The 22,958-nt window shown below is 34.3% G+C and overlaps 4 protein-coding genes across 4 annotated transcripts; 1 reads left to right on the top strand and 3 right to left on the bottom strand.

Annotated features, from left to right (window-relative positions):
* Positions 1–80: 80 nt before the first annotated feature.
* LOC118056471 (heat stress transcription factor A-6b) lies at positions 81–2,244 on the bottom strand. The gene is made up of 2 exons (XM_035068693.2): positions 1,683–2,244; positions 81–1,094 (listed from the first exon to the last, which is right to left on the bottom strand). Exons 1-2 carry the CDS (start codon positions 1,917–1,919, stop codon positions 303–305), a joined length of 1,029 nt encoding a protein of 342 aa, XP_034924584.1. The 5' UTR covers positions 1,920–2,244; the 3' UTR covers positions 81–302.
* A 5,044-nt stretch (positions 2,245–7,288) lies between these two features.
* Positions 7,289–11,195, bottom strand: LOC118056466 (acireductone dioxygenase 2). The gene is made up of 7 exons (XM_035068681.2): positions 11,037–11,195; positions 9,317–9,428; positions 9,128–9,222; positions 8,796–8,910; positions 8,576–8,700; positions 7,639–7,709; positions 7,289–7,532 (listed from the first exon to the last, which is right to left on the bottom strand). The coding sequence occupies exons 1-7, from the start codon at positions 11,052–11,054 to the stop codon at positions 7,466–7,468; spliced, it is 603 nt and encodes a 200-aa protein (XP_034924572.1). The 5' UTR covers positions 11,055–11,195; the 3' UTR covers positions 7,289–7,465.
* A 1,717-nt stretch (positions 11,196–12,912) lies between these two features.
* On the bottom strand, positions 12,913–16,220 carry LOC118056456 (acireductone dioxygenase 1). Its single transcript, XM_035068668.2, has 5 exons — positions 15,865–16,220; positions 15,702–15,792; positions 15,508–15,602; positions 13,327–13,566; positions 12,913–13,232 (listed from the first exon to the last, which is right to left on the bottom strand). Exons 1-5 carry the CDS (start codon positions 15,874–15,876, stop codon positions 13,092–13,094), a joined length of 579 nt encoding a protein of 192 aa, XP_034924559.1. The 5' UTR covers positions 15,877–16,220; the 3' UTR covers positions 12,913–13,091.
* A 2,633-nt stretch (positions 16,221–18,853) lies between these two features.
* LOC118056443 (EPIDERMAL PATTERNING FACTOR-like protein 5) lies at positions 18,854–19,907 on the top strand. Its single transcript, XM_035068661.2, has 2 exons — positions 18,854–19,204; positions 19,295–19,907. The coding sequence occupies exons 1-2, from the start codon at positions 19,105–19,107 to the stop codon at positions 19,543–19,545; spliced, it is 351 nt and encodes a 116-aa protein (XP_034924552.1). The 5' UTR covers positions 18,854–19,104; the 3' UTR covers positions 19,546–19,907.
* Positions 19,908–22,958: the final 3,051 nt, after the last annotated feature.

Here is a 22,958-nt window from a genome sequence, read left to right as displayed (position 1 = left end):
TATTTTTAAAATGCAAAAAATAATTGACCCACGACTTCGGACGGGCCATGTAACTGGTGTGTGTGTGTGTGTGTGTGTGTGTGTGTGTGTGTGTATTGCTTGGAATACATTCTTCCTGTTTTAAAATTACTGGCAGTCTCCGGTCAATAATACCAAATCAAATCCATCAGAAGATACACAGTCGGCTTTTGTCAGCCAGGCTATCTGACTCCAACCCACAAGAACCAAAAAGTTAGATAGGTATAATAGTTTCCTACTCCAGCGAAGCAACAAGGAACAAGCAGCAGTCAATCTCAAGTCCCCTACTCTGTGCTGGAACCAAAGTAACCAAGCTGCTCAACCAACACGTTTACATCTTCCTCATCTTCACCTTCGCTACCCAATCCTGCTACTTCTTCGTCAATATCCTCGTTCAATAAATCTTCCCAGAAACCCTCATCAATTTCGTTACCTTTATTTCCATGTTCTTCTGCTTTCTCAATACGTTCTTCCACCAAGTTGATCAGTTGGTTTTCACTTAGTCCTTGCATGTTCATTGCCGGATTGTGAAATTCTGGAACGTCAAACTCAGAAAGATCACCAAACTCCTGATGTTCAATCTTAACAAATGTTCCTACTCCCTCGCCATGGCCGAATTCTGAAACCTCAAAATTACTACGCCCTTGATCAATCGGTCGCCTTCTCTTTTTACTAATCGCCTCTTCAAGTTCTTTCCTCATTTCCTTTTGTTGGGCTAGTTGCTGCACAAAGTTGGGATTTTGCATTGCTCTAGCCAAGAAACTCATCATCTGTTGCTGTTTATTCTCAGTCCTTTTAAGTTTTTGTTCAATAAGTTGAAGGCAAGCTTTAGTAGTCTGTTGTTGTTGTCTAAGCTTCACCAGTTCCACCATTAGTACTTGCTTGTCTCGCCTTAATCGATTCACTTCCCCATCTAGTCCAAATGTTCCAACTTCAACACAAGCCTCTAGAGCTTGCTGAGAAGTTTGTGTTTGAGGAGCTTTTCTCCTCCTAATACTCTTGAGAAGATGTTTTTTCCCTCTGAGAAACCCTTCATTAGCAAACTCCCATCTATCTGGATCAACCTTTCTAAACCCCTACACAATCCAAATCCCATCCTCTTTGATCAATCCCAAAAAAAGGCTAAGATAACCAAAAAATGAATTGTAAGCTAGTACTATCAACTTGGTGTATCGGGGGTTTCAAGAGTTTTCAAGAGGTACAAGGGATGAACTAAAATTTATGAGCAATTATTAGGGGTTTAGAGAGGTTGAGTTTTTAATGAACTTCCATTCCATTCATCAAACAGTCATATATAATTTTTTGAACAAACCAAATGTGGAAACACTACAAATGATTAACAACCTAATAATAGCTTTGAATATTATTTTATGTATTTGATCTCAGCAGTGACCCTTTTCAAACTATATATCAAACAAGCAAAATGTCCACATTAAATAAATTGGACAAAAAAGGGACCAATTAGAACTTTTCTGAAAAGAATAATATTTTTTTAAAATCTAGCATGTTCTTGAACAAACCAAGGAGTCACATCTAGAAAGAGAGCCCACTTAAAATTACAGGAAGATACCAATCCAAAAACACCAATATCCATCACTCCCTTAATTGTTTTCCTACTTAAACGAAGTTGATAAATCTGAAGGTTATAAGGAAAAAGTACTTACATAGGTGTTAAGCTGCCTAACAAAGCTAGAGAAATTGTTGTGCTTGAAGTATCTAGGGAGGAGACTCGTGGAAAAGGCTTGGGGATCCCAAATAATAAAGCTGTTGTTACCTCTACTCCAAGAAACAATATGGTTTGTGCTTGCATCTTCAATTATATCGTAAGTTTTGGTGAGAAATGGTGGAGCAACCGGGTCACGGAGTCCCTCCATTGGTTGTGGAATAGCTGTAGATGCCATGCCTGATGAGCATGTACTTGACCTAGATCCTGTAAACTCCCCTTTGATCTCTCGGCCGCGATGATTCCTGGTTTGGAAACTGACCTCGCTGAGAAATAAAGACAAGATTTGAGTTAGTTTCTCTTTTTTCAGGTAGATGTGCAGGCTGAGTTGGTATAAAGGCCCGATCTTGAGAAGAATACAGTTTGGGATACGTAAACTAAATTTGAGAAAGCTATTGAAAATAGGAACTATCACTCTTGAAAGAATCAGAAAAGAGAGGAGGAGAGACTGATTAGGAGTTAGTAGGAGCTTTGTGCTAGGCAGGAATGACACTGATGCAAAAACTCAAAGGAGGTGAAAGGAGCTGGGGAATCAGAGAGGTGTGAAATTGAGGCTATATGGATCGGTTAGCCTTTAAATAAGCTGATGAGATTTGTTTTTTGGCCTTTTCCTTCTTTTCAAAGCTTGAGAGCACGACAGCCAGTAGCCTGAGCGGGTGACGAAGACATAAAGGAAGCAAACAATGACAGAGTGAGATACTTTGCCTCCACATCACTTATTTTTCCTCTGAGAAAGTACTCTCGTGGCACACTTTTGTTTTCTCAATACCTAGACCTAAGGAAGTTCATTCCTGATGTATAATTTTAGTTGGGATAATATTGATTTTTTTAATTAATTTAGATGTTTGGAAAAATTTATATGTATCTTAATTAAAAATTAATAATTATATAAGCTGTTTTTAATGACTTTAAAATTTATAAAACTCGAATTGATAACCTTTAAAGAATAAATTTAAAACCTGACCAATTAAGTTACATACCTTAATTTAGAATTATATTTATTTACAAAAAATAACTAGTTGTGGTGATATAATATTAATTATTTTATTATTAATATATAATTAATTGTTTAATAATTTAATTGTATTATTATAGTTTTGTTTATATGTTTTCATAGTCATTGCTACTATATAAAACTCGTATTATTTATATTGTGTTTGCACATAAATAGTAATAGATCATATGTTTATGAAAAATAACTAGCCCAGATTTTGTACAGTTTTTTAAATATTTTTTTCTAACTTGGTATCATTTTTTATATCTTTTATTGATCGATATTGAATTTAGAAAATTTATATTCTAAAAGTAAAATAAAAATTCTACAGGATATATATATTATTTTATTTTTGATACATATGGATTTTAACTTCTTAATTATTCTCACCATCTTTGATCCCGTAGTCATTTCTGTGGCACCTGCCTGAACAGACAGATCATTAAATAGTAACGTATATAACAAAGGGAACAGTTCCTCACAAACGATTTCTAAAAAAAAAAAAAAAAAAAACTAAACTAAACTACCATATAACTTGATTTCATGGTTTTATTAAAAGAAAATACTTGATTAAAAAATAATAAAGAATCAAATAATATATAATTCAATTCCTATACTGTTGAGATTCTTGAGCAATTTAAATTTTTTTGATATGGGTTCAATATATATCTAGCATATGAGATGGTTTTCTTTGTTTTTATGTTTTAATTAGAGATATTTGATATGCATCTTAAAGTAAAGCTTATGATATAAAATATTCATTGATTTAAGTTTAAATAATTTACAACAAACTTTGCAATTCAAAGTATAGTAATATTATTATTACTACAAGTTTTTGTAACAATAGAAGATTCTGGAGCAATTAATAATGGGGTTTTTTTTCTTGACGCGGTAATTATGAGATAGGGACTCCATGGGAATGTTCTGGAACGGTCTGGAGTAATGGAGATGTAATGGTGGTGCCTGAGAATGGAACCCAGTCTGGATGAAGTGTGAGTTTGCAACTAGCTTTCGTTTTCAGGACAGTGGCATACATTGATGTTTTTTTAGGTCATAAAAATGGATGAATAAAATGAAAATTGCCAAAAAGAAAAGGAGATATGAGACCCGTTCTTGTATTTTTTTTATATACTATTTTTAATTTTATAACTCATAAAATTAATTAAAATATAAATAAATTAATCTAAACATATATTATAATAATAATAATAATAATAATAGCAGCAGCAGAAGAAACAGCAGCAACAATAGTCTAACAATTAAACTATTCAGGGCCAAACTGACAGTGACCCTTTGAAGGAAAAAAAAATTTAACAAAAATTCCCGACTCATTTTATTTTTTGTGGTTAAAAAAATAATTTTATAAAATTTTAATTTTTTATTTAAAATTATCGTAATACTATCATGAAACACTCGAGTTTTAAGAGGCATTGAAAGTTCAGATTTGAACTTTTTGTTTAAAATTTGATTAGAACAAAAAAAAATTCATTTTTATTTAGCAAAAAATAAGTTACAATATCATAAAAAAAAACACTCAATTACGAGGCACGGTAAGGAGGTTGTGGTGTCTTATTTGTTTTTGCATTTTAAAGGTATTTTAAAAAAAAATTAATTTTTTTTTTGTTTTAAATTAATATTTTTTAGTATTTTTAGATAATTTTAATAAGCTAATATTAAAAATAATTTTTAAAAAATAAAAAAAATATTATTTTGATATATTTTTAACCAAAAAATATTTTAAAAAATAATCACAACTACACTCTCAAACTAAAAAGCTAATTATATTTCATTTTCTTCATAGATTGAATTTGTCTTGAAATGAGAGAGATATCACTATTACTAAGTTATGGAATCCTTTCATTTTACCTTAAATATCTAAATAGGTTAGGAAAAAAATTAAAAAAAAAAAAAGTTCAATTATGCGGTTATAATTAGAGTTGTAGTTGTGTCTTGTTTCTTAAAAAAAATTAATTTTTTTTAGTTTTAAATTATTTTTTATATTCTTGCATAGTTTTAATAGTTTTAATGTAATGATTTCAAGATAAAATTTTAAATAATAAAATTTTAATATATTATCAAATAAAAAACAATTTAAAAAAAAATCCTCCACCGACTTCCAAATAATTAATACACTCCAGGCCACTTTCCGTTTGCGATCCATCCCTGCAGTTTCTTATCTATCAGGAGAATATTTCAGATATTTTTGGGTTTAATTGTCATTCTACAAGCACAAGGGTAATACTCTGTTTGCACTTTGCCCTTAATCGACAATGACAGGTGTAGGGTAGGTGGCTATCCACCGCATCATAGCAAAAATATTAAACAAATGCAAAGACTGTGGAATAAATTATTGGAGCAAATAGTTTAATAAAAAGGCTTCAGGATGAGTGTAGAAACGCGTGGAATATACCCGACACAACCAAATCTGGAGAGAGGATGACTGGGGCCGATCAGATGTAACTTTTGAAACGAATTATTGCGCACTCCGAATCAATTCCTGATTACATAATTCACTGTTGATACGCTTCAGGTTAAATTAATTTTTATTATAAAAGTAAAACAAATATTTATATATGCTAATGTTTTTAATTTTGTTAGATTTTAATTTGCATGGAGATACAGATGATTCTGTAAATTCAAAAGAAATTCTGTAAAATTATAATTTGATTTTAAAAAAAAATCAAGATAATATATTTTTTAAATATTAATATAATAATATATTAGATTGACTTGAACCAAGCCAAGTTAACATTTTAAATTCATGACTCGAGTTATGAGACTGGAATAACTTTATAGAATATAAATCAAAATAAATTATAAAGCTTAATTCCCAATTAACCAGATGTTGAAAAATAAAAATGAAAAAAAATCAATAAAAATAAACCTTAAAAAATGAACCAAGTTAACTTGTCAAATCCATGACCCGGAATCATCAAATTGAAGTAACCTCATAGAAAATAAATTGAAACAAATTAAAAAGTTTAATTCCTAATTAGTTCAATATTGAAGGATAAGATGAAAAAATATAATAAAAAAACATAAAAAATAACTCAGATTAATCTATCAAACTCATGATTGTGGTTATGAGACAAAGATGACCTTGTAAAAAGAAAAAAAAAAACAACAACATGATTTAACCGATTAAATATGTGACTTTTATCATGAGATTGAGATAACCTTTTAAAAAACAAATTAAAATAAATTATAAATTTTAATTCCCAATCGACCTTATAAAACCTAATGTTGAATAATGAAATTTGTACAAATTTTAATTAAAAAAATAACATAAAAAATAAGCAAAGTCAACTCAAGGTAACTTGTTGAGCACTATTCCTAATCATGAGGCCAGGATAACCTAATAAAAAGTAAGTTAAAACAAATTACAAAACCTAATTCTTAATGAAACATAATATTAAATGATGAAACCAGTAAAAGAAAATCAATTAAATAAAAAAAAACCGAGTCAATCGAGTTAACTCGCTAAACCTACGATCCAAATCATGAAATGAGAACAACTCATTAAAAAGCAAGTCCAATGATAAATAATTAAAAAAAAATGATTTAACTAGGGTTACAATGTCAAAATTCGCGTCCCTAATTATGAGATCAAGATATTTCCATAGAAAATAAATCAAAATAAATTATAAAATTCAATTACTAATCAATCCAATATTTAATGATAAAATCAAAAATAATTTCAATTAAAAAAAAACTGAATAAACTCAGGTTAATCTATTAAGCAATAGAAATTAAACAAAATAAATTACAAAACCTGATTATTAATTAACTCATATTAAATGATGAAATAAAAATTAAAAAAATTTCAGCCAACCGGATTACCATGTCAAACTCATTATCTATGTTATAAGGATGAGATAATCAATTAAAAAATAAATATAATATCAAAGGATAAGTTTTTTTTAAAAAAAAAACACTACTGATAAAAAACAAAGAAAAAAAAACTTTAACAAACAAAGTTAATGTGAGATTTTTTTGCTTGAAAACCATGTTTTAGTTTATTGTATAATAATAATAATAATAATAATATGGAAAGTGTTTGAGAATAAAATTACTTCTATTTTTAATTGTTTTTAAAAAGTGTTCTTTTTACTAAAAAATATTATATTAATATATTTTTTAATGATTTTTTATTTTTTAATATATTTATGTTAAAAATAAAATAAAAATCTAAAAAACAATTATTTTCATGTATTTTTTTAAAAAAGTACATCACACACTGCACTATCAAATTCAATCAAAGCAATAAATTAAAGTGAAATTATTTAAGGGCCTGATTTTTTAATCTGTCGAAATACATTCAGCATCCTTATCGGAACAGTACACGTCAATACTTTTAAAGAAACAATCAATTTAACCGAGTAACGATAGCCAAAACGAAAGGGATGACCGATTCAATACATCCTGTAATCACTAATCACAACCACGGCCATCTTCCACGAGCAGAAAAAAACAGATGCGAGGGGGGGGGGGGAAATCATGACGGGAAAAGACAAAGTGTGAAGTTGATAGAGTTGCAGGCAAGTAAGAAGAAATTATACAACACAAGCACAAGCAGCCATATAGGTTATAGATAACCAAAGGGTAACATGCCTCGCATAGTTATCACAGTTAGGAAGGTTTTAAATTCTGTTTTCCAAGACCGGGTATTTTATTTTAAAAATATGATCATGCTAATATTTCAGTTTGATTTACACCTGTGAAAGCAGATTTCACGCAGCAGCATCAACAGCACGAGCACTGGGGTCCTTGTTAACAAAAGCTTGCACATACTCTTTCCTGCAATACAACCTTTTCTTAGACTCAAGGGAACTTCTGAATATCTCTTATTGCCTAGACATGTACAACAAGAGATGTCAAAAATATAAATGAGGAAGAAACAAACCTTGCAGGTAGATGATCATGTGGCCGATTAAAAGGAGTCCAAACTGGATCACCCACAAACAGCCTCATTGCCTGAAGAAATATGTCTTGTTAGAATATCATTTTTATGCGTTGGTTAAATATCAGGCACAGTTGCACAAATACCATATAAATCTAAACTGGTACACGCTATGTAAACGTAAAACTCGTTGAGCATAATAACATTCACGCCAGGAATCATGGTGGAATCAGTCAAATGAGGTCACATATCAGGATACTCCAGCGTTCTCCTTGTGGGAAAATATTCAAATACCAAAATTCTAATGAGGGATCATGTACTATAGCCTCAATCATTGAAGTGGAACAGGTATTGCTGATTTGATGTCTCAATGATGTTCACACAACTTCACTCTAATTGCCTCTCAAATAAATCATTTTGCAAGCTCTTAATGCACCAAATAGCAATGAAGATAGCATAAATATCATCTTATGGGCGTAGCATAGCAAGGATGCCATCAGTGGACATGCATGCCTTAAACAAGAAGTCTAAAAAAGGTGCAGTGGTAAAAATGTATTGGAGATACATCCTAACTATACAACATGTCAATTTTTTTTAGAGATGGGACTCTGAACCAGAATCCCACACCTAGAATTTGATCTAAAGCCACAAGCCCCCATGTGAAAAATCATTCCTTAACACATACTTTGCAAACAGGTAGTAACTACTAAATTATAGGAGCATTGGTTATCAATATTGAGGTTAGTGCCAATCATGACACTAAAAGTTATAATTTTCACCACAAATAATCAGAGTTGATCGCTGGGCAAGGAGAACGATTTTATGACTAAATCCTAGTTCCCAGTGAAATGGGATAGGGAAACAGAAGAATTTTTTCAATTATTCCCTTCTCCATTCTTCCACAAGCAAAGAGCTCTCTTGCATATGTTTTGTTCTATACCTTGATATAGTTATCTGTGTCCAATGTGAAACGGTGGTAAATTCCTGCAGGTAAGACGATCATTCCACCTTTCTTCACCCAAACACGAATCCAGTGGTCATTATGATCCCTGACATCAAAATAACCTTCACCGTGTACAGAAAGTAAGAGGGCTTCAATTGGTAGCCAAAATGAATGTTTGTGTGTGAGTGTGGGGAGGTAGAGCCAAAACCAATCTTACCACTTCCACCCAAACAGTAGCGGATCTCCTCGTCAGTGTGAAGATGTTCTTCAAAAAAATTCTTGATCTTCTCCTCATAATTAGGCAGTTTCTCTGGGCAAACTTCAATCAAGTCCTGAAGAAAAGGTCTTATTTAGTTAAACTTGTTCCTTTTGTGCATATTACTAAGTGTCATGTTTACAATATCTGACTTTTGATTGAAAAGAACTGATTCCCAGTTGTTTCTAAAGTAATGGATAAACTTCAGACTTCGAATATAAGGAATAACATGACACGGCAGTCATGATGATAGCAGCACATTTATTCAAGCTTGCTGAGTTAAGATGACAAACCACATAGGAATATCCACGCTCTTCACGTATCTTCTTCAACTCTGCATCTGTTTCATGGTTGTCAGCATCAAGCTTCCAACTAAGTACACCAAGCTCTGCAAGGCAAGGCATAATTGCAAATGATATGCAAGTTACAGACTTTTAACAATTTGATAAGCCCATTCAATTTTAACTTTAAACGATTCCTACCAGCAAGTTGGTCCAAAGACACAAATTCCTTGGGCTCCCTGTGATGAGGCAGTCTCTGGTCTTCATCACTATCATCCATGTACCATGCTTGAATGACTTCTTCTCTGGGATCCTGGGTGAAGAAGATGCAATATCACACATGTTCATTTCAAGAAAACAAGGGGAAAATATGGGAACTCATTATTTCAGCTATCAGCATTTCTCATATTGTAGGGCAACCAGTCATCCCCCTAACGGAACCCAAGCCACATGTCCAAATAATATAAGGTCACAAAGCGCTGAAGCTAAAAATCAATAGAATAACTTCATGCAGACAAAACATCCAAAAATCTGCATACAACCTATTAACCATAATAGCATGAAAAAAGATAATGCATTAGTCAAAAAAAGAATAATATAGCTCCATAAGAGCTGTATGAAAACAAGCCTTTTTTGCACTCATTCTTGAAAGTAAAAATCCAAAAATAAATGAGAGAACCTATTTGTCAATGACAACAAGGTGAAGCAATTTGACAAGATTATAAATAGACAATTTATTGTTCTCAATTTTAATGGAGTAAAAAGTACTGGAAGAGGAGGGTGGTGAGGTTGGAACTAGGGTTGTCAGTGAGGAGAGGGACCTCATTGTGTAGACCAACCTCAATAAGACTCTGGTATTAGACCAGGCAGTGAAAGTACAAACTCTAACTATCTATGAGTCTCCGTTCCATGCTAGATTAAAAAACAAGGAAGCACCCATATACACAGATACCAAGGTCATAAATAAGTTTAGACTTCAATAAAAATTTGTTACAAAATTGAGTCAAAACTTGTCTTTAATAAAGAGTTAAGATTATCGATTCTAACTTATACTACCTCCCATCATCAAAAGACTTGATTTGCCAACATAATTCTAACTTAACTCATTTTTGCCACACATTATTGATGAAAATAACTTTTGAATTAAAATTCAAGTTCAAAAATCATCTTCCAAAAAGTGGGGAACAATTCCTAGTATAATATTGCTGCCGTGAACAGCCAATAAGACTGAGTCAATGAACAATTAAAATCAAACCATACAAGGTTTACTCTGCATGTGAATTTGGTCCCAATCAATCTAAATACTGATGGCAGGATTAGAAAAGTGTGAATCTCTCAAAATATAGCTTATGTACGGACAAGCACTTAATCCTACATCGCCATGCTCTCATATGGGAAGGGAAACAGTTTCCCGTATAAATCTCTACTAACGAAAACAGGCACCACCAGAGCCGACCAGAGCATACGGGCAATGGCTTAAGAACTCTACTTAATAAAAAAACAAAACTTCAAGAATAAATAAAATATATTTATTAATTATTTTTTATGAAATGAAAATTCTCCTCACTTATTCAAGACGTTAAACAGATAAAAAATTAAATTAATTTTTTTTTTTTAAATATTTTAAAAAGATCAATTTATAATATTTCCCAATAACTCCCTCGATTACCCGTCTCCACCAACGCTACCAACGCTACATTTAATCACCCTATCAAACTTAACGTGAATACTACTCCTTCAACCTAAATTGATCGCATCGCATCACCCATTAACAACAAAATTCGAAACAAAAAAAAACGCTGGATTTCCACATAGCCCAACCACAAAATCTAAACAATTTCGTAAACCTTTAAAAATTCTTCTTAGCTATGTACAGTCTCGAAAGAAGAAGAATAAGATGTAAGAATAGGAGGCAGCTTACCTTTTCCGGTGCAACCATGTTTCTTTTCTGTGCTCTCTTTCTCTGTCCCTCGTCTGTTTTGGCTGTTTGTTTGTTTCCCGACGCTTTGAGGTCACGCTAAAACGCAAGTGATTGCTTTGATATAAAAAAAAAAAAAAAAACCCGGGGGGGGGGGGGGGTTATTTTAAACGTGGGGTCTGATTCATGAATTGGTGAAAGACATAATTGACCTTATCTACAAGGGGTGGGTTTGGCAGCTGGAATTTACGCGAGGAAGAGAAAATATCGCTTGCGTTTATGATTTTATCGGTCCAGGTTAATTGAATCTGCGAACTGTCAATGTAGGGGCATTTTAGTCATTATAAATAGTGGAGGCCTTACTGGTGCCGGTGAGGCGGAACAGAAAAATGGAAAATCCCATGCCCAACCTGAAAAGTTTTTGATTTGATTTTTATTTATGAAAGAGATCTTCAACTCAATTAATTTCAATGTCATCATGTCTTGCGTAAGCTTATCCAGAAACTGGGCTCTTGCGTCCATTGGGTATATGCTTCATTTCTTGGAGTGGGTCAATTCTGCCAAGTGCCCAGCCCTTTTTAACTAAACTTGCTTTGGGCTTGTTTATCGACTTGGATCATTATTAGAATACCTTTCGGTTCCTGTCCGGAGGAGGCACATGGGAAGGGAAACCAGAACAATCTAATTCCACCATCGTAACTGAATTCAAAGTCATTGATTAGTTTTTCTATGTTCTGCTCAGCGGATGATGAAACAGAGAAAAGTGAAGTTTTTGTGAGCAGTTGCTCACTTGTTTGTGTCATCTCGTTGGCTTTGGTTTATCTCTCTTATCAATTGCTAGAGTGCCGAAAACTAGCAAGCAGCTGCAGGAACAGGGTGAGGACATCCCGTGATGCCATGGCGATATTACTTACAGCTATACTGGGGTTTCTTATGTCCTATAATGGGATCTTCGTAGAGCTTGCAGGGTGGAGGAAGTTTGCTCCAGCTCCAATTTATTCAGAAGATGAAGACAATTTGTCCAGGAACTAAGTTTGCAACATTTCAGAATCATTTCGTTATCATTGTCTCGGGTGGTTTCTTGGAACGTACCAAGGACGTTGTAGATTGTGGAGCTAATGGAAACAAAATTGGAATAATAAGATTCTGATTGTGTTAAAACTGACAGCATTGGAGTCTCATCGAACCAGTAAATGCCATTTTACAGTGAATCAATTTCCAGAGCTCAAACTCTCTCCTACAAAAAGAGCACTCTAATTAACACTATCCTGCCTATGTCAAGGACTTCTATGGCTATATTGTTACTCTTGCTCTCCGTGCATGTTCTGATTCAAATTGGACAGGCAATTCAGAAGGAGATCTGTAAGTAGTTACTGTGTGTTTCTCGTAACCAACGTTATTCCATGGAGGTAAAAGGATGCGACTCACAATATCCAAATCCAGCACTGAAGCAGACTCTATACTTTAAGCAGATTCAGAGTGTCCATTTTATCTAAGATTTTTAAATTCTAACAAGCTCAAATCTTCAATATCTACTCTGCTCGGTTGCTCACTACAGTCTATAGGAACACAATGGTGAATTAAATTCATCCCGAAACTTGAAGAAAAGAACTACCAGCTCAATCCTTGACCGGTGCTCTGAAGTCACAACAGTAGTGGAACGCCAGAATTTGAAGCTGCACCTCAGATTCGGATGCCCCACATGCAACAAGTAAGAACCGATTTGTCCTCCTAAAAATCTCTACATGTTAAAAAACCATACCTTATACTGAACTTTACCAGAATAAGCATCTCAACTTTCTGATAATTTAATATCACCAGAGGGCATCTGTCGCACCATGCAAATGAAGCATATGCAGAGACATGTAGTAGAACAGCATACAACACTAAAGACAGGATAAGTAATTACTGACATGCAATTTGTCACCTCTTCTGTTAAATACACTAGACGTTTTCCACCGCGATAGCCACATGCATGCTTTCATGATATATATTTAACTTGTCTAAACCATCTCATAAATAGGGATACTGCATCATACATGCTAAACCGATAGGTGCTCAAGCACCTTTATAAGCTTCAAGTGCCACGCCAACCTTCTCGGTCACCATACTCTTAATATACTCCTTCCTTGCTGGATGATCTTCCTGTGGGCGATTATAAGCTGTCCACACTGGCTCTCCCACGAACAACCTCATCAACTATTTATTATTGCCAAGAGAAGAATCTATCAGCCAATGCTCTTAAGTCACTATTTTATCATGCTATTGCCAAGTATATCTTAAGCTGCCTTACCTTAACATAGTCACCAGTGTCGAGAGTGAACCGATGGTAGATCCCTGCGGGCAGGATGATAAGATCACCCACCTTGATCCAGATCCGGATCCAACGATCATCTTTGTCACGAACATCGAAATATGCACTTCCTTCTAAGCAGTAACGTATCTCTTCATCAGCATGTATGTGCTCCGTATAGAAGTTCTTAAGCTTCTCCTTGAAATCAGCAACTTTCTCTGGACAAATATCAAGCAAGTCCTGCAAAAAGGGAGCATAGGAAGATTAATTATAGGCGTAATAGCTAATCCCGAATAGAATGGAAGTCGAGTTTAGTCGGCATTTGTTGAATGTCGAATGCTGGCATAACAAAGAATGGTAGAGCTTGGCAGAGAAAGAAAAACAATAAGAAGGGCAAGCAAACAATCTTCAAATAAGGTTCCATGAGATTACTGGTGCAAGAATCCAGTCCTTAGTTAAGTGATTTCAACGTGACAGATCCATATAAAATATACCCAAAAAAACCTCCCAAAATGGACTCAAAAATTTCCCCAAAAATAATTCCAGTAAAAACACTTCTCAAATCATGCTTAATACCCTAAGCTCACAGTATAGTAGGTGGTTCAAGAAAAGTGCACTTGGGAGTGGTAGCCCAAGCCCAGCACCCAAGAAGCTTAGGCTCGGCCTATTACTTGAGCCCACATTCGTGGAGGACATGGGCTCTAGCAAGAAGCCCAAGCCCATGCAAGGTGCACACCCGACGTGAGTGTGCACCCCAGCACCCTCATGGGCTATAGAGCATGCTCTGAGCCTAACATGCTTTGGTATCAACAACACACCTGAACCCATTTCTTATTTCTAATACACCTAAGCTAGGCATGTTTGGGTCTAGGCAGTGCTCTCAAACCCATTTCAACCTTCTTGGGCTCAAGTTGTCACCCAAGATCCTAGTGTCTTTGTGTCCAAGCAGCATATCCGAATCTATTTTCACTCCTTTTGAGCTCAGGCTGTCACGCTCGATCCCAACATGTTTAGGTACAAACAACACGTCCAAACCCACTTTCACTCCTTGTGAGCTCAAGCTATCACACTTGAGCCCAGCGTGTTTGAGTCAAGACAATGCGTCTAGACCCACATTCACCTCTCATGGGCTTGGGTTGTCACGCCAGAGCTCAGCGTGTTTGGGTCCAAGTAGTGCGCTCATATCCACTTTCACACTTCTTGAGCCTGGGTTGTCACGTCAGAGCTCAGTGTGTTTGAGTCCAAGTAGCATGCTCAAATCTACTTTCACCCCTCGTGGGCATGGGCTATCAAACCAGAGTCCAGCATGTTTGGGCCCAAACAACGCGCCCAAACCCAGTTTCACTCCTCGTGGGCTCGAGTAGTGACTCCAAAGCTCAGCGTGTTTGGATCTCAGCATGCGCTCGGACCCACTTTCACCTCTCGTAGGCTCGAGCTCCTTGACCGAGCCCAATACTAGCAAGATAATTTTTTCAAAACTCCATACAAGTCCCTCAGTATTTTATATTGATCCAATATATATTATTTTGAATAAAATACAACTCAAAATATTGCAAGAGTGAAATTACTCTTCAGACCCTCCTCTTCACAAAATAACAAGATTCATGAGTTATAAATACACTATGAGACCTTCAACACAAAGATTCACAATCTTTTCATTCTCTAATGCACATATATTTTCAAAGCATCTTTTTTTAAAGTATTATTATATTTTTTTCTCTCTATAAAATTATTAACTTTATTATCAGAGGGTCCTCACGTCTATCAAAAAAGACCTTTCATAGATACTAACTAGTGATCACCTGGATTACCAAATATCACATGCTATCAAATATCAACTATTTGGGTTTTTCATATCAACTCACCAGATACCTTGACTATGGATAATAGATCAAATCGTTTGAACTAAAAAATCAACTAATTATTTAACACGTCATCCTTATTCTTAAACATCTTCAATTTTGGTATGTGTATCCAAAAATAAACATGGCTAATTTTCCCAGTAAAGAAACCGGCTAAACATATTGAACCTGGTATTTTTTTTATTGTTTACACAACATTATCAACCATTTAACAAACGTAACCAACCGGTAAGAAAATTTTTAGCTGTTTTGATTCAATTGTGCAAATATAATAAAAGAAGACAAAAGTAAGGTAAACAATTAAACAAATCAGGCATACCATGTAATTGTATCCCCTGTCTTCCCTAATCTTCTTCAATTCTTCATCGCTCTCGTAGTTCGCTGGGTTCAAGCGCCAGTATAACACTCCCAACTCTGTATTTAAACACAAACACAATCCTGAGTTAGTGTGGGAGAAAGAGAGAAAAGAACCCAGAAGAAGGAAACAGAGATAGAGAGAGATCGAGATCTGACCAGCCAAGTAGTCAAGGGAAACGAACTCTTTTGGGTTACAGTGACGCGGGGATCTTTGGTCTTCTCCACTAGTTTCATCCATGAACCATGCCTGCATGTGCATATAAAACATTGACTATAAGTATAATCTTCGAATTTGACATTGATTTTTAGAAGAACTTACCTCGATAGCCATTTGGGTAATTGTCTAGAATATCGAACTTGAACTCTCTCTCTCTCTGCGACCTTCCTTAGATTCTATGAGAAAATCGCGTAGCTTCTTGTATGAAGCTTTATAAAAAGAGAGAGATGATAAGGTGAGGGAGTTGTGTCGTGATTTGTTGATTGATTCTGGTTTTTTCCATTATTTGGTGGTTGCCAAAGCCATTTGTAGAATTCCATTTCCTCTTGTTTATTTTGTGGTCGTCGTCGTCCCACAGATTTTGTACGTACGTTGTAACCCCCCAATAACTTCTTGTTTGGCTTCTTCCATCATGATCAACCAAAGCATCCCAGCAGTTTATGTCTTCTTCAGTGACACTACTTTTATATATATATATAATATATATATATATATATATATATATATATATATATATATATATGCCTTTCAATGTTAATTTTTCTTTCTCGTTTCTGGTATTTTAAACAAAAATCATATTAGAAATAGAAGAGGAAACGATTTCTCACACAATTTGTTTGCTTGTTTTGGATCCCCCGCTGGCTCCCATCTGACATGGCTGCAAGTTGTCTCACCGATACGATCCTTTATAAAAACCATTTAAACGATTCATATTATAATTGACAAGCTATATAGAAAAGGAGGACGGGAGAGGATTCGGGAATTTAGGTCAAATTTAGCCAATGTAATCGTGATATTTTACAGGTAAGATTTTGATTTAATTTCCAGTGAAAAAAAGGCGTTGAAAATACGAATGTATTTTTTAATATTATGAATATTTTTTGTTGAGAAACAAAAAACTGATATTTACATTTAATAAAATAAATTACAAAATAATTATTAATATATTTATATGTGAATATTTTACTTTGACTATCCTTGCTATTCTATACATCTGCTTTTATTTATTCTTGAAGATTATTTTTGTTCAAGTACAAATGATTTTTGTTTTTTTTAATTCAACATGCAAGTACAATTTATTTATTTAAAATATAAGAGAGAGACATTTCAAGATAAATTACAAAATCTTATTGAGGTATTATGAAATTATAAAAACAATAAAAAATAATATTTTAAACAAATAAGCTAAACTTATCGGAACAACGACATAACGTTATCGGAACCAAGACATGCTTTCCAGTAGCAATGAACTATCTTAGCCACACGCTCAACCAACTTGTTATTGTCACGTAGCGTGTGTGTGTGTGTGTGAGAGAGAACTACCATTGGTGATTGCGATGCCCCCAAATACGTGGATGTGCATGGTGCAATTTATTGGGCTCTGCCACTCTAGAATATGGGAGAGCAGTGATAGCTGGTGAGTTGATCTTGAACAAATTCTGGCCTTCATACGAGGCCCGCAATTCAAAAAGTAGTATGGTGGGCTCTCGATCATCCATAAGCCCAAAACGAAAAGGAAAAGCACAAGCTACAAAATTCCTTCAAATTCTTGCCCAAAATTGTACCAATACACAGATAAATAAACAGGCCAAAAGGATTTGCAGAATCCCTTTGCTTATATGGTAGCATGGATACTATATAGTACCCGATCATGAAATGTCCCTTTCCACTTTCTAAACCCGATGTATCAAATCTAATGTCTAAAAAGCTAATGGTTGCTTGCTGCCATGCTTGTCCAGGTGGTAGGTCCACTGTTCATCACCAAGCTGCTCTCAAGCTATGATCCGCGAGAGCCTTCACAGGGTCATTAAAGAGCGCCCGCCCACTCCCAGTTGCCTTCAGGCCTATGATTTAGCCTATAGATTCTATATATTAAAATGTCTTATTCTTCGTTCCACGACTAGAACAAGCAGATTTAAAATAAAATTATAAAACAGAGCCCACATGTTTTGATACAGTTCCCTGGTTTTACTATTTTGTTCAACGCTTTTCCAAGTTACCATCTGGTATGTTGACCTTGTAAGCTTGCTTGATGAGACCCTAACCAGAAACCTGACTTGTAGCCAGTCATTTGTAGAAGTCCTGAACCTGCCTTGACCTTGAGCGTTAAATGCTACCGAACCTGAAGCCCCCCCCCCCCGGCCATTGATGACTGATCAGCGAGCTGAGAGTGACACTGGTAATACCAAAACTCCACTGCAAGGTTTAGGCCCGCACTTACAGAGAGTTCATGGGGGTGGGTTCATTTAATCAAAACTGGTCTCGCCTTACCTTCTCAATAATTTTACCCCGACAATAATGTCATCAAAAATCAGAACACCGTTGTGGTATGTTGTTGGGCCTTGTGGGGATCCCACACTCTGCTTCCTGGGCCCCATCCCATATTTATTAGCCATCTGTACTGTAATATACTCTCCCTCTCCCCAGTAGGGTTTCTGAGACGGGGAGAGGAGAGCGAGAGAGATGGTTTAATAATGAGTAGGGAGGGGAGAGGCTTGAGGCTTGACTGAGTTGTTTGTCCCGTCCCCGTACGAGACAGCACTCCCTCTACTCACACACTTACGCAACCACACGGGTGCTGTTGCCATCAACCTCAACATCCCCTTCTTATGGAAATTTTAATATTACCTTTTATACTTATTTTCCGGATTAAACTTAGTTCTCGCACTCCACTTTTACGAAGAGACCCAGATTTAATTGAATTTAATTTAGTCCGCAAATGAAATAAACAAGCCAAGCTTAATCCTTCCATTTTCAATGTTTTCAAATCACGGTTATAATCAGTGATTCCCCCCTTTTCAATTTAGAAAAAACTTGTATTCAAGCTCGAACCTATGACCTTCTTTCTTTTTTTTCTCAATTTTCCATGAAAATATCGAAATACATTTACGGCTAAATTCGAAACAAAACTCGGCTAAGTGTGATTTGAAATCTTAAAAACACCTAAATTCGACTTTTCGGCTAAACTCGGCACTGGGCAGTAAAAAAATAATGCAGAGTGTCGCCATACATTTTGAATTTACCCTATCCCAAATAAGTGGCATTTTATGTAAATAAAACAACGTAACATGGATTCTAATACTATGTCACGACCATTCAGAGACTAACAGATCACACCCACTCCCACCCCTTGGCCAAGCAATGAAACAAATCTCTCTCATGTCTCTCACTTTCTCTAATCTTTTCGGTATATGTCTTTGACTTGGACTAATCGATCGTTCCCACACGCAAATCTTCTGCAATAATTGCAGGAGCCCTTTCTTAGCATCAAGACTCCACACCTACAACATCTAAACCGACACACACGCTTGGTTTCTAAGTTGCAGCACCTCCACCTCGGCGATGACCCTACTACGCCACCGTCACCACTTCTTATCAACACTCACATTCTTCACTTTTCTTTTATTTTTATCTGCCCCAGCTACCACACTCTCCCAACTAGGTAAGTATCACTCCCTAAAATCAAGTACTAGACTTTGAAAACTTAGTGATAACTTGGTATAACTGGGTACCCTTTTTCTTTGATATACAGGTAGTGGAGTACTTCAGCAGGGAGGGGAGGGGAGGGGAAAGGGAGGTGGGTTAAGGGCTTTTCAGCGAGTTCTGACTCAGAAGCGACTCGTTGGACCAGGTTCTTCACCACCTTCATGTAGATCCAAGTGTGGAAAGTGCTCGCCATGTAAAGCAGTTCACGTGGCAATTCAACCTGGTTTGAGTATGCCATTAGAGTATTATCCAGAGGCTTGGAGATGTAAGTGTGGCAACGAGCTTTTTATGCCTTAAAGATAAAAGCAAGAAAGTACAAAAAGCAAATACAACGAAGAAATGACTCTCTTTTGTTATGTTACTATCTTAGTAACGTAGCTCCCATTGGCTGGCTATGGAGGTGGGTGTTTTTATGTGTTTATATTATGATTTTGCCATTGGACAGGGAGCTTTGGGAATGAAAGTTGTTGTGGAGTTGAGATTGCCAAGAGGGATCTTTAACTCTTGCTCTCCCTCTCTCTCTCTTGTTAATGATCTTTTCTTTGTTTTTATCTTCTTTTAACTTGCATTGATGCAAGCTTATTAATTATCAGACATATTGGAATTATGTAGAAGAGCTGTAATTAAGATGCTTATTAATTATTAGACATTTTGGAATATTCAAGTAGAAAAGCTATACTTGTACTGATACATCGTGATATTTTACTGCCATGTCTGAGAAGGCTATACTTGAGCACACTATGAAGGATTTGCATTTAATATTTCTTAGCAAGCTAACCAAGCTTCTGTGTACTTACAGTATATATTTGCATCTCATTGTAGTGTTTCTTCTAGCTAGGAAGTAGACAGTAAATATATGAACACAGTGTCATGTGGGGATTGGAGGAAGGGGCATGTGTGTGGAAATGAAAACAACAAAATTATAGGATGTAGATAATTACGAGGCTAGCTAGAAGAATGGGAAGCAATGAGGGAACATGCAAGAGAAAATATAGGGCACCCGCTTGTTTGTTTATTTTCATTAATTTCTCTGCAATCTTACGGCCCCTCTTGCCTCTCTCTTCTATGATCTCGTGTTTTTCGGTGCAGAGTAGCACCGTGAAACAACAACAACAACACGGTTCAAAACTTAATAATTGCGAATACTATGTGCTAATTTAAAAAAAAAAAAAAAAAAAAAAAAAAACATGATCTCTTTTGCTTTGGAGAGATGCAACAACATTAATTTCTCTCCAAGAATTATCTTTTCTTTCTTTCTTCTCAATTCGTATGGTTCTGTACCTGAAAGTTCAATTCATGTTTTAAATTAATCCGGGTATTTTTTAAAAATTAGCATAATTTCTTAAAAATTTTGGTTGAATAACACATTTGAGAAAGATTTGGTAAATTAGTATATTTTTATTTTATTGTGCTTTTGACAAGTGATATTTATTAAGTTATTATTATTTCTAAGCATGACAAGATGGCTTTCACACCTTGAAATAATGATATTTAGTAAATCTTGTTCTTCTAAAGAGTTTTTAAGACAACTCCAATATTCAGCTCAACTAGTTGACTAGTTTCATCTAGTTGTATGAACCTAGTTTCATCTAGTTGTATGAACCGGTTAACTATCTTTTATAAAAATAATATTTTAATAAATAATTTTTTTTTAATTATGTTTTATGAGTCAAAAAATATATTTTTTTTATCCAACTTGTAGGCTTAAAAATATACTCTAATTAAAATCTTCAAAAAATTACTATTTACATAATATTGTTCTATGTTTTTCAATATCAATGATATAGTTGGATTTGCAGTAAAATTGATGATTTCTAAGTAGCTTAATATGGATTTGTCATAATTAAATGATAATTTTTCTCAAATAGATTTTGTGAATAGGTGAACAAATATATTTATGTACCAATTGGACATGATTAAAGCTCAAGAGAAGGGATGATCATGCTATATTAGAATAATAACTTAAAAAAATCATGACTTTTGAATCGCGTTTAAATATTTATAGCAATTTTTTTAAGTTTTTTTTTCTTGTGGTAGCCACTGCGTTGCTATACAGATTGTCAGATCTTTTGACAACAAAAATCTTATTAAAGACCTTCTAATTTTAGTAGTTTTGAGATTTTTTTTATTATTTTCAGAAATAATCAATCAATTTTACTTATTATTATGAACCACATTTACGAAGATGATATTTATTAAATATTAATATTTTAAAACACGAGAAGATAAAACACCAGGCATGGGAAATAAAATCTTTTAGTAGATATATATGTGTTTTTTAAGATAAATAAGATAAACACATGTTATTTTAATGAAACTTTTTGCTATGTTAATTGCGCAATTGTTTTTTATTTTGTTTGGTAATTTCCTGATTTGTCCTTGAAAACCACCCTTTCTGAATCTCCAAATTCTCTCACCTTGGGACGATCGAGGATGGTGACAGAGATCTTTCATTAATTTTTCACCAAGGAATTAAGCTAATCAAATTACTTACATCAACTGATGTCAGATGTCGTTCTTTGTGTTTGATAGATGTTTGATCCATTAAGGGATTAATTGAACTGGTCAGTATATATCATTCCTCTGGCGTGGATCGATGTTCAGTGAAGTGAAAGGGATGATGTACTGGGATTTGCTTAAAACGGTGCGAATTGAAGTGACTCGTGAATGATGATTTCTAGGAAATCAATCAGATTCCATCTGTTTTACTTGACAGCTGATGCAGCTTCTAAATTAATAATTAATTTGTTGATATTATCATGCGAGTTAAAGGATTGAATTATAAGTTTCAAAAAATGAATTAGCTTATTATAATTTAATTCAAACACCAGGGACTGGAAAAGAATTCACTCATTCCTGTTTTGTTCATTTATGAAAGGCTCGTGCGTTATATATTGGATTACAAAACAGTGCCTGAGATTCCTCATTCTAATTAGGATGGCTCCAATTAATTACCTAAAAATAATTTTTATTATTTTCTAATATAAATTTTATTAATTAGATTTGAATTAATAATTTTTTAAGTTAACAAGATCTATGTATAATGTCAAAAAAATTTTAGTCTCCTAATTTAAATTGTTGAACAAGATTTTAAAATATAATTTATATTATTTTTTAATAAATATAAAATGTAAAGCTAATGACTAACTAACCCTTGTGTTTATTTTACTACACAAATACCAGTTAATAATCACAGCCAGGCTTTCAAAACTCATTTCATTCTTTTTAAATGCTTAGATGCAATATATCACACACCTAAGGGAATAGTATTAATAATTTTTAATATGTACTCTTAATATTACAAAATTGTATGCAATGAGAAAACAAAACTTGTCCGTGAGGAAGAGTCTATTTGAAATTGTATTTTCAATAGCGTAATACTATAAATAAATAAAATATTATTTAATACATTTTTGAATAAAAAAAATTTATTAATTACCACATTTTGCGCGTGGAATGTTCATTAACCAGAGGACATTTCCTGTTTCGAAATATCAACCCAGCCAAGCTTCGTTTTCACGTTTGGCTATGGTGTAAATAGTAGATGGAAGACCCCACCACACACCATCTGCTTTTGCTTCTTCATTTGCAGCAAAAGAATATTGGCACAGGTTCTTCCCAGATTGTACGCACTTCGTTTAGATGACATGCATAGAAATAGTTCCCATCTGATTTTTAAAGTTTTTCACTCTCTGTATGAGGGAATCAAA

This window comes from Populus alba, chromosome 8 (genome assembly GCF_005239225.2).
Source record: "Populus alba chromosome 8, ASM523922v2, whole genome shotgun sequence".
Lineage (NCBI taxonomy): Eukaryota > Viridiplantae > Streptophyta > Magnoliopsida > Malpighiales > Salicaceae > Populus > Populus alba.
Note: the sequence above shows the minus strand (reverse complement) of the source record. Positions and strands in the feature narration are given on the sequence as shown.

Bases quoted from the DNA above. Each gene is read 5' to 3' on its own strand.
- LOC118056456 (XM_035068668.2), bottom strand. The intron at 15,603-15,701 runs GTCAGATCTCGA...GTTTAAATACAG, and splicing joins TTCCCTTGACTACTTGGCTG to AGTTGGGAGTGTTATACTGG. The intron at 13,233-13,326 runs GTAAGGCAGCTT...AATAATAAATAG, and splicing joins ACACTGGTGACTATGTTAAG to TTGATGAGGTTGTTCGTGGG.
- LOC118056471 (XM_035068693.2), bottom strand. From the start codon at position 1,919: ATGGCATCTACAGCTATTCCACAACCAATGGAGGGACTCCGTGACCCG. The intron at 1,095-1,682 runs GTAAGTACTTTT...TGGATTGTGTAG, and splicing joins TTAGGCAGCTTAACACCTAT to GGGTTTAGAAAGGTTGATCC.
- LOC118056443 (XM_035068661.2), top strand. From the start codon at position 19,105: ATGACCCTACTACGCCACCGTCACCACTTCTTATCAACACTCACATTC. The intron at 19,205-19,294 runs GTAAGTATCACT...TTTGATATACAG, and splicing joins TACCACACTCTCCCAACTAG to GTAGTGGAGTACTTCAGCAG.
- LOC118056466 (XM_035068681.2), bottom strand. The intron at 8,701-8,795 runs GTAAGATTGGTT...TACACGGTGAAG, and splicing joins CTACTGTTTGGGTGGAAGTG to GTTATTTTGATGTCAGGGAT. The intron at 7,710-8,575 runs GTATAGAACAAA...ATATTTCTTCAG, and splicing joins ACACAGATAACTATATCAAG to GCAATGAGGCTGTTTGTGGG.